This window comes from Cygnus atratus, chromosome Z, assembly GCF_013377495.2.
Source record: "Cygnus atratus isolate AKBS03 ecotype Queensland, Australia chromosome Z, CAtr_DNAZoo_HiC_assembly, whole genome shotgun sequence".
Lineage (NCBI taxonomy): Eukaryota > Metazoa > Chordata > Aves > Anseriformes > Anatidae > Cygnus > Cygnus atratus.
Genome location: NC_066396.1, coordinates 37,188,977 through 37,205,357, shown reverse-complemented (window position 1 = coordinate 37,205,357; position 16,381 = coordinate 37,188,977). Strand labels below are relative to the sequence as shown.

The 16,381-nt window shown below is 38.3% G+C and overlaps 1 protein-coding gene across 9 annotated transcripts in view; it reads left to right on the top strand.

Moving 5' to 3' along the window:
- Positions 1 to 16,381, top strand: part of PIP5K1B (phosphatidylinositol-4-phosphate 5-kinase type 1 beta) — a 114,788-nt gene that overhangs the window by 54,377 nt on the left and 44,030 nt on the right. For all 9 annotated transcript variants that reach the window (XM_035558516.2, XM_035558508.2, XM_050716277.1 and 6 more), the window contains 2 exons: positions 11,589 to 11,706; positions 16,128 to 16,280. In XM_035558516.2, the coding sequence (XP_035414409.1) occupies positions 11,589 to 11,706; positions 16,128 to 16,280 (271 nt within the window). The remainder of the gene's footprint in view (positions 1 to 11,588; positions 11,707 to 16,127; positions 16,281 to 16,381) is intronic.

Sequence of the window (16,381 nt, the reverse complement as noted above, 5' to 3'; positions counted from 1 at the left end):
AATGCTCCTGTCTTCATGTTGTCATTGAAAATGAATGTAGGGAGAAAATTGGGAAGATCACACTTCAACTGAAGAGTTGAGGCATGTTTTATCTAGAGAAGGAAAATAATTGTTACACTTTCAATTAAATGAGTTGTTAACTACAGCTGAAAGTGATTGATGGATCTATACACAAGTAAGTATTATGTCCAGCATTCACAAACATAGTTTGGGCTCTAAAAACTGAGGATAGTACTTGCAATTTTGTTGAGGTGTTATCAAAATTGATGCAAATTCCAGTCCCACAGGGTTAAGAGTAACATAAGATGTTACCTTTAGTATAGAATTCTAGCCAGGATTTTAGCCTGTGACTAGGTTTGGCTCTTAGTAGCAGACTGCAAGTTGTGCACCATTACTGCCTTGCATTTAGCAGTGATGATACAGAATCTGTAATAATACAGTTACACTGATAAGAGAAATCAAGGTCATCTTCATTTGGTGGGTTCAGAAGCTGATGTACAGTGTCATGTAACTTCCAAGTTACTTATGGTACGAACAAATAAAGCAGATATAGGAAAATAGGAAACGTATGTTTCAAAACCAGAAGGATGTATTCTGTTTGGTGTTGTCTGGACTTGCAGAATTACTAAGTACTAGTAGTGTCCATCATTTTTTAAGGAGGTGCTATCTATGCAGTAATTCCTGAATTTGGGAATATTTTAAATCTTTTTTTTTTGAAGTTTGGTTCATTTGCAATTTGAATGTTACTTCATAAACTGTTGCTAATAATGTTTAGAGATTATTAATGTCACTAAACAGGAACTTAAACTGACAATGAACAAAATAATTGTAGTAGGTTGAAGTTGAGCTCTGCTGAAGTAAATTTTCTAGTTTTAACTTCTGATTTCCTCTGAACTGAGATATCTTTTAAGGAGTATGGGCATTTCTTATGTGAAAAGAAGCATTTACATTACATTTGTAGGAATCAAGGATATCCCATATCCTGTGTTCTGTTGTTAACTGTAATGTCTGTATGCAACTTTGTAGTCTTTCTCTTTGGGATTAGATAAACATCGATATGTTGTCTGTGTGCATGTGTTTTCATACACTGTAACCTCAACTTTTTCTTTGTTAAAGAATCCAAATTTCAACTGAGAAATTTGCATATCATGTAAATAAGTGTATTCTTTGTTCTGAAAAGTGGAATGAGCCGCCATATTTGTAAACTATGCAACTGTGACAGCTGTGCAGGGTTCTGTAGTTGTTTGTTTGGCTGTGATACTGACTTTGTTGTTCATGAAGCACAATGAGATATACATGATAAAACTGTTTTATTATATAGCCAAGTTTTTGGGGAAAAAAAAAAAGTCTAATCTGTATCTTTTTTAACATTGTTCCAAAAGCCAAGTAAGATAAAATGGTTTGTAGTCACCTATGAAACTTTCATGCTTGTACACTCAGAAAAGAGATTTCCCTGCTTGTTTGGTACTGGTTTTAAGGGAGAACTAGGAGTGATCCCTTGTGGCTGAGAAAGAGAACAAAGACTGAAGTAATAGCCTGTTTGCAGTAACATGAAATTTATCATAAAAGCTTTAGTAGCACCTTTCTAGACAGATACATGAAAAAAAAAGAAGGAAAATGATATGAATGAAAGAAATGGCTGGATCAGCAAGTGGTCTGACTTCTTGGTTTTGAATAGCTGTCTAGTAAGCAGGAATATATAATATAGTAACTCATCTTGTCTATAACAAAGAGCCTTTCTACCCATAGCCCTAGCTGGTAATACTTTCTCTAAAACTAAGAATTGACTGTCCATAGCAGTCTCTTAAAAACAACCATGACACTTCATTTCTTAAACTAACAAACAAATTTCAAATTTAAAGTTTTTCTCTTGTCTTCACATAACATGCACATTCATCTAAAGCATTTTTGATCCAAGGTGGTATTAATTTGCATAAATCATAATAATTTAGTATTACAGGTAATGATACAGGCTTCTTTCCTGATGGCCAAGGGTGCCAGCATTTTGAGTCTTTAACGGTGGCATTATATGGATAATTCCTGAGTCATATCTGTAGTTGGCTTCATTACCATAGCTGGAGGTAAAAAGACAAGGTTACATGTCCTCTCTGGGTTCTTTTTTTTGGCTTGGACTGGTCAGGGTTGAAAGACATAAGTTCAAATTAGTTACACCAGCAGATGCAGTGGGCTGACTACTGTTGGAAGGTGATGAGCATCCAAGAGCAAGCTGAGGTGAAGTAATCCTTTTGCCCAATACCTGCAGCTGGACGAGAACCTGTCAAGGCAGTGCATCAAGCATAGTGCTGAAAGTAGTCACCAAACAAGAAGCAACATTTTTCCTCTTGCTTGGGATATACATAATTTAGCTGCAACTCTAGGCAGGGTATTAGCTGATATTCCCCAGTGACATCCAGATTTGGCAGGTGTGATTTGGGAAGAGAAGTGAGAGAACAGTTGTTTTGCACAGTCGCAGGCACACCTGCTCTTTTAACAGCAACATGAACATTGTCTTAGTGCCTGTGATAAAATAGGCCTGAGCTATGAGAAATGCAGCAAAACAGCAGGCTGTGTTCCAGTGAGCAAAACAATATCATCTGAGCTGTTTTAGGGAAAAATAGCTAACAAGCTAACAGTTGTTTATAAACTCAGTAAGTGACCAAAGAGAAATAGTCTCTGTATCTCCCTCAGCCCCTGAAGTAAACATCAGTACTGTCTGTAGCCCAGCTCTGGTAACCACCGGAAAACACTTTCAACACAATTCACAGTTAGTGAAGGAGGGAGGAAAGAGGCAGGGAAAAATGGTCAGTTCTGAATCGAACATAATTGCACTACATACTGTGGGAGCTGTTGTAAATCAGGATTAACCCACAGATTGCAGGTTATGTCTGGCTCAGAGTTACTTTGTAACTGGGTTTAATTGGGTTATAGGTTATCCCAGATTCATTTAGATGTTTGTTTCAGGAAGTGACTCTCAGTGAAGTATGGGTATCTTAGCAGAGTGAGTGGATTTGAATTGCAAAGGTTCTTGCTTTCATTTGTACATTGTGGCAACTGTGGAGGTGGGAAAGTGCCTTTGGTACTTTTTGCTTCACATTTTCCCTTTTGTGACTTTCCTTTTTTTTTTTTTTTTTTTAATAGGGAGTTTATCCTGTGTTGCTTTTGGGAGTTAAGTGAGGTATTAATAGGGGTTGCTATAAAAGGGTGTATTTAGAACTACAGTCCAGACTGAGTTCAAATGGCACTATGCAAATGTGCCCTTTGTACTAAAAAAAACAGATGCAGTTTGCAGTGACCCAGTTGATTCTGAAGATACAACATCTGAAGTCTCAGCCTAACTCCCTGCATAGGCTGAAACCACAGGGGAAACTGCTTTTAAACAGTGCTTTGAAAATATAACAGGGAGTTGCTTATCTGGTGCTTATCTGCAGCAGCAATGGCTGGAGGATTCAGTGGGAAAGTTGTGCGTCCTGCCTGCTCTCTCTTCTCCCTCCTCTGTCCCATATTTCAGCTGTGTGGGGCTTTTTCTTGTCTTCCTGCATTATGCTCAGTGCCCCTGGCCTCAGCTGGAACCAGTTCATCTCTTGGTGTCACATTTTGTTCCCAAATCAATCATTTGTGCAATGTGGATACGGCAGTATTTTGACAGCTATCTAAGTTAAATTCGGAGCTAGTTCCAAGTAGTGTGGCCGTGGTTAGAAAGCCTTGGTGCCGAGCTAACCAGCCCAGCTGTGTCTGGCAGTGGTGGCTCAAGATGGTCGCTGCACCATGTGGCTGTGCAGCTGCCTGTGAGCTGGGAATGTGGGCAGCTTGCTAAGCAATTCCAGCAAACACTTAATAGGTAGGCACATTTTCTGCAGTGGTTTGAAGAGCCACTCCATACTGTCAGCCAACTTTGGCTAGTCAGTAGTCTGCAGCTTCAGAAATTCAGAGCATTTGGAAAAAAGCAGTATGTTTCAGGCTTCATCTCTTCTTGTTTTTTCAGATACAGGCCACTGCTAAGCACAGCTGTGTCTTTGACCTTTTTGCAACAAGCTGTTAATCAGTCTTGTGCACTTCCCTCACTAATATGCTGTATTTTCAGGATCCAGACGCTGTATGTTATGAACACTTGTTGTGGTTTCTAATTAAAATATTAAGTCTGTTACACGTTGTTGACCTGAATGTGCCCTGCAGCTACAGTCATCTGTATGAGGAACTGGTTCAATTGCAAATTGCTTTCTTCTGATGCTAATGAAAGATTATTCAGTGCTTTCTGCTATTTAATATCCAAAGCTTAATACTGTGGTACGGTAGCATTTGAATGACAGCCTAAATCAGTAGTGGAAAGTACTAAGAATAGTAAAAGCTAGGGCAATGTTTAGGCAGTCTGGGTTTTACCCTACCTCAGAGACTGTCTTCTGTCTTCTGGTATGTTTTTTTTCTTGTGAAAATGAGGAAAACTGACACTTGGCCTTGGAAATGTCTTTGTACCGAACAGGTATCATAGGTTTTGTGATGGGCCGAACAGTGTTTACACTGTTAAACAATTAAAGAAGCATAAAAAACTCTGAAAGTTACATGTGAATAGATTCAAATGTTCGTATCAACACTTAGTTGTTGTATAATTTATGTGAGCGTATCTGTTTCCAATTGGGCAGTTTCACAAGACAACTAAGAAGGCTGCCTACCACCTTTTATAAAGAAATACTCTTTTTTGAGTGCTTCAGTCACAGAGATATGCAGGATGACCCAAGTTACGACACACTTTTCATGGTTTGTGAGTAGAGTGACAGCAAAAATAGGAGGAAGCAGTTAGTTTCCTCTTTAAAAAAAAAAAAAAAATAGTATTTGAAACAGTGATACTGTGGCAACAAAAGCAAAACCCACATTCATTGTGAACTACTGGTCTTGCCCACTTCTGTTAGTATCAAATTCTTGGTAAACCTGAGATATCCTGGATACTTGTGTGGTTACATGACCTTGTAGACCTACTTACCTATTCTTAAAGGACTTTGAGATCCCTTGCATTAAATGCATCTCCAGTTGTTTGTTAAATAGTCATATCATCATCATCAGAAAATGTCTGTGTATTCAGCTGTTCCACAGATACCACTGGCTTGACTTGTTTTGAAGTTATTTGCAATTCACAGGTCTACTTTACAGCTGCCTTTGCAGGGAACTGCTTAGCATAGAGTAAATAGTAACCAAAAACATAGCAAATACAGTGAGAAGCAAGGATATTACCACTGGACTTTATCCCACAATGTGAAAAAAGCAAACACACACCTATTTGTACAGGTAGCCATAATGCCTATTTCTACTATATGGAAAACAATTGTTTTCCTGAAACAGTATGTAGGAAATGAATATGCCAAAGTTGTGCCTGAACTACATTAGCTCTGGTCTATGAGTATGTATTTGTTGTATACAGTTAGTAGCACTTGGACACATTTTGATGGGTTATAAATGAGCAGCTTTTTCCAAGAACAGTAGCACTGAGATTGGATACTCTTTACCAGTTTTTAATGCTGGGAACATTTAATATTAGATATTTTATTGTGATTTTCAGATTTGAAAAAAAAGATTTGCTGTCACATGAGAGAATTGATATTCTTCTCTTCTTTTGTTCCTTCTCTTTACCCTTTTTATATACAAGAAGGTTATGTGTGGATCCACAACTATACTACGACTATTTCTTTTGTAAACAGCTACATCACAGAATATTAACGTTGCTCTTTGCTGAATGCTTGTTATCAAGAGAGGCAGCTCATCTTCCCTGCACCTTCAGATAAGTGTGCTATCTCATGAGCATTTCCCACCAGGGAGAGGCCACAGAAAAGAAAAGCTGCCAAGGAACACATGTGGGTGTCCTGTTTAGCAGAATTTTTGCAAGCCACAGGGTTAGCCATTGAAAATATAATTGGTGTTAGTTCATTTTTAGTCTGATATCGCACCACCTACATTTAAATCAACCCACATCCTTTACTAGAAAAACGGTTAAGATGCACATACTGTTATTTAAAAATATATGTATTTCATAGAATCATGGAATTGTTTGGGTTTGGAAGGGACCTTAAAGATCATTTAGTTCCAACCTCCCTGCCATGGGCAGGGACACCTCCCACCAGACCAGGTTGCCTAAAGCCCCATCTAGCCTGGTCTTGGTGCCCGACCCCTGGAAGTGTTCTACAGCTTCTCTGGGCAACCTGTTCCAGTGCCTCACCACCCTCTGAGTGAAGAATTTCTTCCTTACATCTAATTTAAACCTACCCTTTTTAAGTTTAAAGCCCTTACCCCTTGTCCTGTCACTACACTCCCTGGTAGAGTCCCATCCCATCTTCCCTCTTACATACTTAAAGTCTGTAGTAAGGTCTCCCCAGATCCTTCTTTTCTCCAGGCTGAAAAACCCCAACTCCCTCAGCCTGTCCTTGCAGGAGAGGTGCTCCAGCCCCTTGATCATCTTTGTGGCCTCCTCTGGACTCGCTCCAACAGGTCCATGTCCTTCTTGTGCTGGGGGCCCCACAGCTAAATACAGTGCTCCGGGTGGGGTCTCACAAAAGCAGAGCAGAGGGGGAGAATCGTCTCCATTGCCCTGCTGGCCACGCTGCTTTTGATGTGATACAGTTGGCTTTCTGGGCTGCAAGCGGACGTTGCTGGCCCATGTTGAGCTTCTTATCCACCAATATCCCCAAGTCCTTCTCCTCAGGGCTGCTCTCAATCCATTCTTTGCCCAGACTGTATTTGTGCTTGGGATCGCCCCATCCCAGATGCAGGACCTTGCACTTGGCCTTCTTGAACTTCATGAGGTTCGCATGAGGCTGTCCAGGTCCCTCTGGATGGCATCCCTTCCCTCTTCACCACACAGCTTTGTGTCATCAGCAAACTTGGTGAGGGTGCACTTGATCCCCCTGTCCATGTCACTGACAAAGACATTAAACCGTGCCAGTCCCAGTACTGACCCCTGAAGAACACCACTCGTTACTGATCTGCACTTGGGCATTGACCACAACTCATAGAGTGCAGCCACCCAGCCAATTCCTTACCCACCAAGTGGTCCATCCATGAAATCCATGTCTCGCCAATTTAGAGACAAGGATGTCACGGGGGACAGTGTCAAATGCTTTGCAGAAGTCCAGGTAGATGATGTCAATTGCTCTTTCCCTCTCCACCAATGCTGTAACCCTGTCACAGAAGGCCACCAGATTCGTCGGGTACGATCTGCCCTTAGTGAAGCCATGTTGGCTGTCACCAATCATCTCCTTATTTTCCATGTTCCTTAGCATAGTTTTGAGGAGGATCTGCTCCGTGATCTTGCCAGGCACAGAGATGAAACTAACTGGCCTGTAATTCCCCAGGTCTCCCTTTTTTTTTTTTCCTTTTTAAAAATAGGGGTTAAGTGGGAACTTCACTGGACTATGACAACTTCTCAAGTATGATGGAGAATGGCTTAGCAACTACATCTGCCTTCAGGACCCACAAATGCATCTCATCAGGTCCCATGGACTTGTGCACCTTCAGATGCCTTAAATGGTCTTGAACCTTATCATCTTCTATACAGGGTGGTTCTTCATTCTCCCAGTCTCAGCCTTTGCCTTCTGGGGCCTCAGCCAAGTGGCTGGAGCTCTTGTTGGTGAAGACCGAGGCAAAATAGTCATTGAGTACCTCAGCCTTCTCCATATCCCAGGTGACCAGCTCTCCTATTTCCTTCCAGAAAATGTTTATTTTATTTTTTTATTTTAGATACTAAAATCTGACTTGCATAGGTTAAAATTAATCTCTCCTTTTTGTTCTAACTACCAGTCTTCTACTTTTGCGTGGTCTTCAGGAAAGATTATTAAATTACCTCATAAGTTGCAATTGATTCATAAACTTTCCAAAGCCTGTGTTATTTGTCATAGCTCATGTACAGAGACTAGACTCCCTCAAGGTTGCAGGAATCAAAGCTGGTATTAAAATTCATTTCTTTTTCCTGGTAGATGTGTGCTCTAAACTACACGAGAGGAAATTTATATGATTGCTTTCTTTCTTTATGGAGTGCATTTCTTTTATGTACAAAGCTCCATTTTGTAGATTAGATTTTCTTCAGCAAATCTCAGGTACTCTTCTTGATGTGCTATACAGACATAGCCGTACCCTGGGAACTACCTAGCCTGATTAGAAATTATAATACAAAGTGCTTTGCACATATTCTTTAATCCAGCCGGAGTGAAATGCACGTGAATGAATGAGTGAATTCCCCAGCAAAATGCAAGGAGAAAGCACAGAATAAATCATCTTGGGAACTAATAGAGTGGGAGGTGTATTTTATTTCTTGAGAGAAAACAGAGGAATCTTCTTATTTTATTATTGCAATTTTTACGGTGGGTTGAGTTAATGCACCTACCTGGAGGCTTGCTTTTGCCTGGAAATAGTGTGCATAGCATCCTTATCTATTACAAGTGATTTTTGGGTAGTTAAAGGATACACTGTGGACAATTTCATGTCAAAGTAAGGTAGAGATGTATTTACATCAAGAGTGAACAGGACAGTATGGAACTGTCAGTGGAAACTGTCCTTTGCAGGTGAGAGCAAGGACATACCTAGCCACAAGGATTTCAAAAGTTTTTGTTATTGTAGGAAACTACTTGAAGTCAGGGTGCTTTTTCTGTTAAAAGCAATATTCATCCAGAAAGCTAACCAAGAAATCTTACGTTTCTTACATTAGAGACAAGCTTACTATTGGCATCTTGTAATCTATTCTATTAGGCAATGAAACTGAAATTAATCAATATGATCAACAGAAACTGTAGAGTATGATAACAAACCCTGCAGATCCTTAGTAAAAAAAGATTTTTTTTAGTAATAATTTTACAAAGAATAAAGGAACTTATCTGCTTAGTGAAATGACTACCACATCTGTAATAAAGTAAGCTTATGTGCTGTTAGGTACGTGGAATTGTTCTTTGTGTCAGTGCTGTACAAAAATAATTGCTCTGTTTTTCTGGAATAAATTTCCATGTACTATGCATTACAGTCCATCTCTGGAGCTATTAAGAACCTTTTTTTTTTTTTTGACTAGTGGTCATTTTTCTTTATATTGTGTTAAAGAAATGGCTTGGGCCCATGATATTAGCATAGAAAACATCCTATCTTCATTCCTACCCTAGTGAAGTTTCAACGATGGGACGGACATGTTCTAGTAGAGCAAGGACATGTAATATATTTATTGCCACACTTACACAAAAGACGCTGTTGAGTTATAGCTACAGGAAGCAGATTTGTAAAGGTATGTCCTAAAAGGTAGGAGGTTCATTATACAGCTTAGATGATAAATCTTTTGTGACAAGGATGTGATGTTTCATCAAAGAACTCTTTGTTCTCTTCTTGTCTGCATCTTAAAACAATCTAATACATTTACAAATGTGGCCCCAAGTTCTCAGTATAACTACATATTTATCCTTTGTCATCCCCATATTACAGAAAAATTCAGTGTCAATCAAAGCTTCATGCCAGGCAAGACTGGCATACTGAAAGTAAGCCTTTGTAAGAAAAAGCATTAGCCAGTCTTAACTGTAAGGAAAAATACCACATTTAGCCTAGAAGCTTATTGATTTCTCTTTTTTAATATATATTGGAACAATAAAATATAGATGGATTTGATTTTAATACCTTAGAGTTGTTATATGTTAGGCTATAAAACGTGCAAATGAGTTCATTAGGACTAGGCATCCTTTGCCAGCTCTTAACCATGTGGTTTTGCAATCAAAGAAATACTGGTATTATAATGTCTTTGTATGCATCTTTGCTCAGCCATGGCTATCTTTTGACATGTGATTTCCAGCCAGAAATCAGTTTTTTTTCCTTCATCTGTCTCCTATTCAAAAATCTAAAGAAAGTGCATTTCTGGAGCCTGAGAAAGCTTCCTGTCCAGTTCAAACCCTTTAGTTGGCAGCAGTTCAGTTCTGGTGGATTTTGGTGGTATGCACGCAGGGGCAGCTAAGTGGGTTGGGGTGGGCTTCTGTTATCACATTGTTATTTGGTAGGTGACAAGTAGTTCATAGGACAAGCATTGATTGTACAGAACCAAAGCTTTTAAATATGTATCATGAACTTACCATCAACATATGATTCATGATACCTGTCTTTGTAGGACATTTACTGAGAGTTCATCCATCTTCACATTTATGTGAATTCCTGGAGTCTTTTTTTTTTCTTTGAATTCTTTGTATATTCCTGTTGCTAAGCGTATAGGTACATACTGCATCTCTGAATAATTTAATTAGGGTAAACGAAATGGATAAAGCATTGTCAGAGGAGCTTATTTTGGCCACCATGTCCAGTATTATGGATTTTATTCTCAACTATTTATAAACCTGTGCAGACCGACCAAGCTTTATCTTAATGCTGTTCTTGCTTGCGTTGAAATCATAGTATAGAATATTATTCCTCTGTTTAAAGCCTTTTTAAGATTTCCTGCATTAAGGAATCCACAGGCAATTTTAAATATTTTTTTTTCCTTCTGGCAACATCTTCCTGCCTTTTTCTTCATCTTAAATGGCGTAGCGTTCATCTCAAGAATCATACAACTGCAACCTAAACACACAGTGAAAGTGTAGTTATAAAACAAGGAAACGATCTAAGAGGGCTACATTCTTCTCATGTGCTTCTTTAAGAAAGACTGTCTGCCAGATTGGTCACCATAGTAGTCTTTCTCTATGCCTCTTCTAGCTTGAATCTGTATCTTGTGTACAACTGCATACCATTTTCCAGAATTCCCCACAATGTGTACACCCTGTGTTATTTAACTGAGCATGTAAGCTAGTGGTGGTTTAGACTGGGTCAGGAAAAAAATGCAATGTCACAGGCAAATAAACATAAAAAACACTTTAAGGTTAGAAATTCTAGTATGTCTTTCCAATCCTGTATTGCACTAGCAAGGAAGAGAGAGGTACCATAACTGTAATTAACCTGCAGAAGAAATTAATGCTGGGGATGGAGTTTCATATATAAGGCCAAGCCAGTCAAAGCTTGCTGACACCAAAAAAGATAGGTAGACCTGCTTCCTTAGCACTGCTCTGGCAACACAGTGTGGTCCTCTTTGTTGTGCTTTAGTATTCTTCTGTACTGTCTCATTTTTATTATATTTTCATCTGTTTTGCATTTTTAGTGTTTTCAGTATCTGTCTATCTGACTACCCCGTGAACCAGTTCAGGTCACCAAGCTAGTGTGAAGTTATGTTTTTCTGGGTTAACTTCCATGCTTTTTGGAAGGCCTTACATGAAATGGGGTGACCCTTTCTGTGTTAGTAAGCTGTTGGACTGGCTTACCCTGGAGGGATGTGTGAAGTTGTAGCAGTAGCTTAAACATGATCTTCATGAATGTGGAAATGATGGTGAAAAGACTAATGACTTGAAGGAGAGAAAAAGGAATTTGCTGGCAATACTTTGCCTCTCACAGATATTTGTATTACATTGATGAGTGGTGATACATAAATGCACATTTGTCTGTGTTCATGACTCTTGTCTAGCAAGGCCAATGATTGAGATAGCTTTACATTTAAGGATGAGATTTACAGAAAGTTGCTAAAAATTGCTCAATAATAACTGGGTTTGTTTTATTTTCGTTTTCAGTGAAGGGAGCAATCTCACCCCTGCTCATCATTACCCTGACTTCAGATTTAAGACATACGCACCTCTTGCCTTCCGATATTTCAGAGAACTTTTTGGTATCAAGCCTGATGATTATTTGGTAAGAGCTTGTAGTTTTTCTATGAGTTACGAATAATTATAATGTATACTTGTTTTGTACTGACAGAGGAGGATGCTTTAATGGTGCATAAATGGGTATAGATTTTGTGTGTGTAGTGTTTAATAATAAGTGAATATTTTTAGAGATTTACAAAAATCTTAATTCTTGGTCTTTGAGAAGATTCCTGAAAAAAAAAAAAAAAAAGCCTTGTTAGTTGACTACAGTAACTTGAGTATTACTGTTCATTCAGGTCATTGTTTCTGGAGAAGCTATAATCAATACTTGTGTGCAAGTGCTCTTCTGTTATTTAACTTATTCACTCCGTTAAATACGTGCTTGTCTGCAAACGTTCCCATCTAGCCTTGAGAAAAGTGGGATGGGGGCCTGAGAAAGAAATAGTCTAGTGTTTTCTTTTTTCCAGTATCGGTATACTTTGCAGACTTATTCCTCCTTGCTGTTCAGCTGCTTACATGAGAAAAATATTAAGTATTTGCTGTTGTCATAAGAGCAGGCTTTAGTTGGTGGAACCAGATTGTGCACTGCCAGAGACAAGGATCCACTTACATTGCTTCTCCTATATTTCTGCTTTTCAAAGGGTATGGTGAAGGGGAACAGCTGGATTGTTTTCTAGATGTTTGTCTCATGTCCAGTCTATCTCATGCTGGTCCACCCAGCAAATCAGAGTCTCCGTACAAGTTAGCAGTTTTGTGCATCAGAATTTTATTGTTTTATTTTATTTACTTCTTCAGAATGTGTTTTTAAATATTTTTTGGTATTAATCATAAATGAGTTTCTTTAAACCAAAGGAATTTAAAAGAAATGCATTAAAAAAAAGTATTAAATGATGCTGAAATACCACTTAACATATTGCTTCACTGACTTCAGTGTGTTTGAGTATATTATAAGCTTTTTCTTTTTTTTTTTTTTTTTTCCCCTTTGTGGACAATGAACATAAAAGCAAAATGTAGCTGCTTTTGCTTTTATTTAGATTGAATGTGGGCTTCTGATTTTAATTCTATGGCATCGTGTATGGATTTTGTATTACTAGCCCTCAGAGCAATACTTATATGTAAAAGCAGATCATTCCTTTGAATTACAGATGTTAGTTGCTAGGAAATGTTGGGTTGGAGTTTTATAAAGGTGTCTTTATGTAACATGTTCTATTTTCTTTTACGGACCTGGAGAAAGACCAAGTATTCAGGCTGTGTTACCAGCTGCTCGAAAAGACTGTACTTAGTAGAGTAAAGCTACTGTCACCTGCAACTTCTATTACATCTAAAGAACTGTTTGCAGTAGCATAAATTAAAGATTACAGGAAGACCATATTGATGGAAATTTGTGCCACTCTGCTTAGCTACAAAATAAGTAATTCCTGATGGAAATTTCTAACTTGTTTTAGAATCCTTTTGCTGTCTGCACAGCTTGTCACTTTGATATGTTTCCAAAGAAAAGGAGCAACTTTCTCAGAAGAGATAGAAATGGAGAAAGCATGTTTTTCAGTGGTCAAAAGCTGAATGAAGCTATCCTCCTGTCTCCATGCAGACAGTGTAGATGGGAATTTTAAAATTATTATTTATTTCCAAACTGGCATTCAATTTGGGCAGCTGTTAAGAAACTTCAGGAAGTATTTTTGATTTTTGGTGAGAGGGGAGATTTAAATTTCTCTGTACCACAGTGTGGGCACAGTGCATTTGGGTCAACGTGTCTGGGACACTTGTGCTGTTGCTGTATGTTTCCTACCTAGGTTAAGGGAAGGCTGAGTGCAGTACTCTAGAGAGTTAAGAGTTGAGCAGTTTCAATGTTAAGTGCCACCTTTTTTCTTTAAAATACAGAAGTATGTTTCCTCCAACAAACAGGTATTTTTTTGAAATATAGTTGGAATTTTAGTGTTGTTGTAACTGATGCAGGTTGCTGTTACGTTTATACTTGCTCTGACACCAAGTTAGAATTCATCTTTTTTTCTGACTAAATGGGCATCATACTGCAATCAGAGCAGGTTGCAGTCCTTTGTGGTCCAGAGGCAGATGTGATCAGAGAAGTCATTATAATCATAAAACCAAGTCATAAATCAAAAATCAAATGATAAAACAAAACTATTTTTAGTTTGGAACCCTTTTCCCTATTGATTGTGACCACAGTATTGCTCCCAGTAGCACGTGTCAGGATCCTGGCTGAACAGTCCCACTTGTTTTAGTGAAATCTGGATCTATCTGTCATGCAGTGACCACAATTTGCTTTCAGTATCTAAAATAATACACTTTACAGTAACAGTATGCAAACTGATTGTCCAACTGGGGCTGAAGAGAAAGTAAAGTTAAATAGGGTAGAGGATAAATTACAGCAAGTATAAGAAGGTTTACATGGTTAATTTGGAATGACAGAGCTCAAAGATTTACAGTTTTACCTTTGGCAAAGAGGTTGAGCTGTAATGCATTGTAAGAATCAGACTGGATAGCAATAATCAATGCATTTGAACAACTTACAGAATGAAATTGACACCTTGAATTGGAAACCTTATGGAGTGCTGACATTTTATATGGGAACTTTTTGATCATAAAGTCCCTAAGTGCTGTGGTTTGAGGGATTTTGTTACTTTTCATTTTTAATTTAATTTGCTCTCCAGCAATTCCAGTTGCAAAATTAGGTGGGCTCTTTGTTTGGTGCGTAGACTTTTCTTTTATAGGAATGAACTAAACCGTAAAATGACCATCAGATAGTATAGGTTAGTAATTCTTGCTTATGCTAAACTGTGTTGTCGAGCTTTAATGTTTAAGATAATTGGTTTCAAATGCATGCAACAATGAAAGTTGTTAATGAAGCTTTTTATATTTTGGCAAGAAAAACTCAGAGATTGTTATGCAACTGCTGTTTCGCTCTGAAGGCTTGTGGCAGTATAGACCAGTAATGCTGTTCTATCTGTAGACTCCTGCAATGCTAGGATAAATAGGAAAGATCTCTGTTATGAACTGGAACTGTGAACTGCAGAAGCAGAGAGAGGAACTGGCAAAAATTTTATAGCATGCAAAGGTTTTAAAAATTCCAAGCATGGGAAAAGACTGAGCCAGAGCCACTATAAGAAAATGCATAAAGTAGTAATTCGAGTAGATAGAAAGCGTGCTTCCTTAGATCAAGGTTTAAAAAAAAAAAAAAAAAAAAAAAAGAACATGCTTGTTATATTTTTGTGGGTCAATTTTCTTTGCTAGCACAACTATCTGAAATCATGGGACAGATTCTGGTTAAATTTAATGAAAGCCATTTTCAGCAAACAAAACTGGTTGGTAAGTTGTTTTTTTCCCATGGAATTGCTCAACTCATCTCAGGCACTGACCCAATAAACCAAGTATTTGTTACTGAAACAGTTACTCCTTTTGTTCTGATAAGAACAGAAGATGTACTGCTCTGTGAAGAATAATTACCTGGTGCTTACATTGCTCACAATTCAGGGCCTGTGTAATTTTGTTTCTTTCAGAGACTGAAATCTTAAATTACTGGACTGTGTGCTAAATCTCCAAGTATGTAAACCTGCTGATATATAACAGAGGAAAAGATTGTGTGAATCAAAGTTTAATGTTATTGTATTTTAAATAAACTCTCAAGTTTAATATAAACAGATTTTTCTATGGTTTTGGAGCTAAATATCTCTTCGCCACTTAGCTTGAATGGAACATAAAGTGTGAATTAATGGAGGTCTAATAAATGAACATGAACCTCTGTGTGAGGTCTGGGTCTACTAGGACAGAACAGTCCTCAGTTACTTTTTCCTCCTTAATGTGATCATAATTACTGTCTCCCTGTGGAAGAGAGAGCCTGTCTAAACATCCAAAGTAATGGTCCTCCAAAAAGCAATTTTTTGTTCTTGCTGACATCTAGTTTTCCTGTTTCAAGCAGGCAAATAATCAGAAAACTACATTGGCAGTTTTACTGAGATTATTATGCTAATAATGTCAGCCCTAGCTGCACAGAAGAGGACTTGCCTATTTTCATGAAGTTCAATACCTGTACTTCCTGTGGCTTTTTGTAATGTACTTCCCACACGTGCTTCATAAACAGATGTGAAACATGAGCGGTTTTAAAGAAAACGTCATCTTAGGGCTTCTGCATTTGCAGTGCTGATGGTGTGGGGATGGATTGTTTCCACCTCACTTGCTCACTTCACTCCTGTGAGAATTCAGCTGGTGCAGTGAGACATGGAAAAGGACTGTATGCTTAGCTTACAGCTGCTTCTTCCACAGCTGTGCAGCATGTCCCCAAACAGATTACTGTGACCCAGCCTGCCGTACAGTGGTTTTGTTGCAGTTGAAGCCCAAAGGATAGAGCTCTCCAATTATCCCATGTCTATTTGTACCTGCAATTCTTTGTATTAAACTTGTGTATAAGCATTGCATGCATTGGCAATGAAAACCATTTTTTATTTCTTCCAGTATTCAATCTGCAGTGAGCCTTTAATTGAATTATCCAATCCAGGTGCCAGTGGGTCCTTATTTTTTGTAACTAGTGATGATGAGTTCATCATCAAAACAGTTCAACACAAAGAGGCTGAGTTTCTTCAGAAGCTCTTGCCAGGTTATTATATGGTAAGTAATTGAAGACTTTTTTTCCCATCTTTATAAATCATTACCTGTATTTTTCCAGTTTCATTTCACACTTCTAAAGATTCAGTTTCATTTGATGTCTT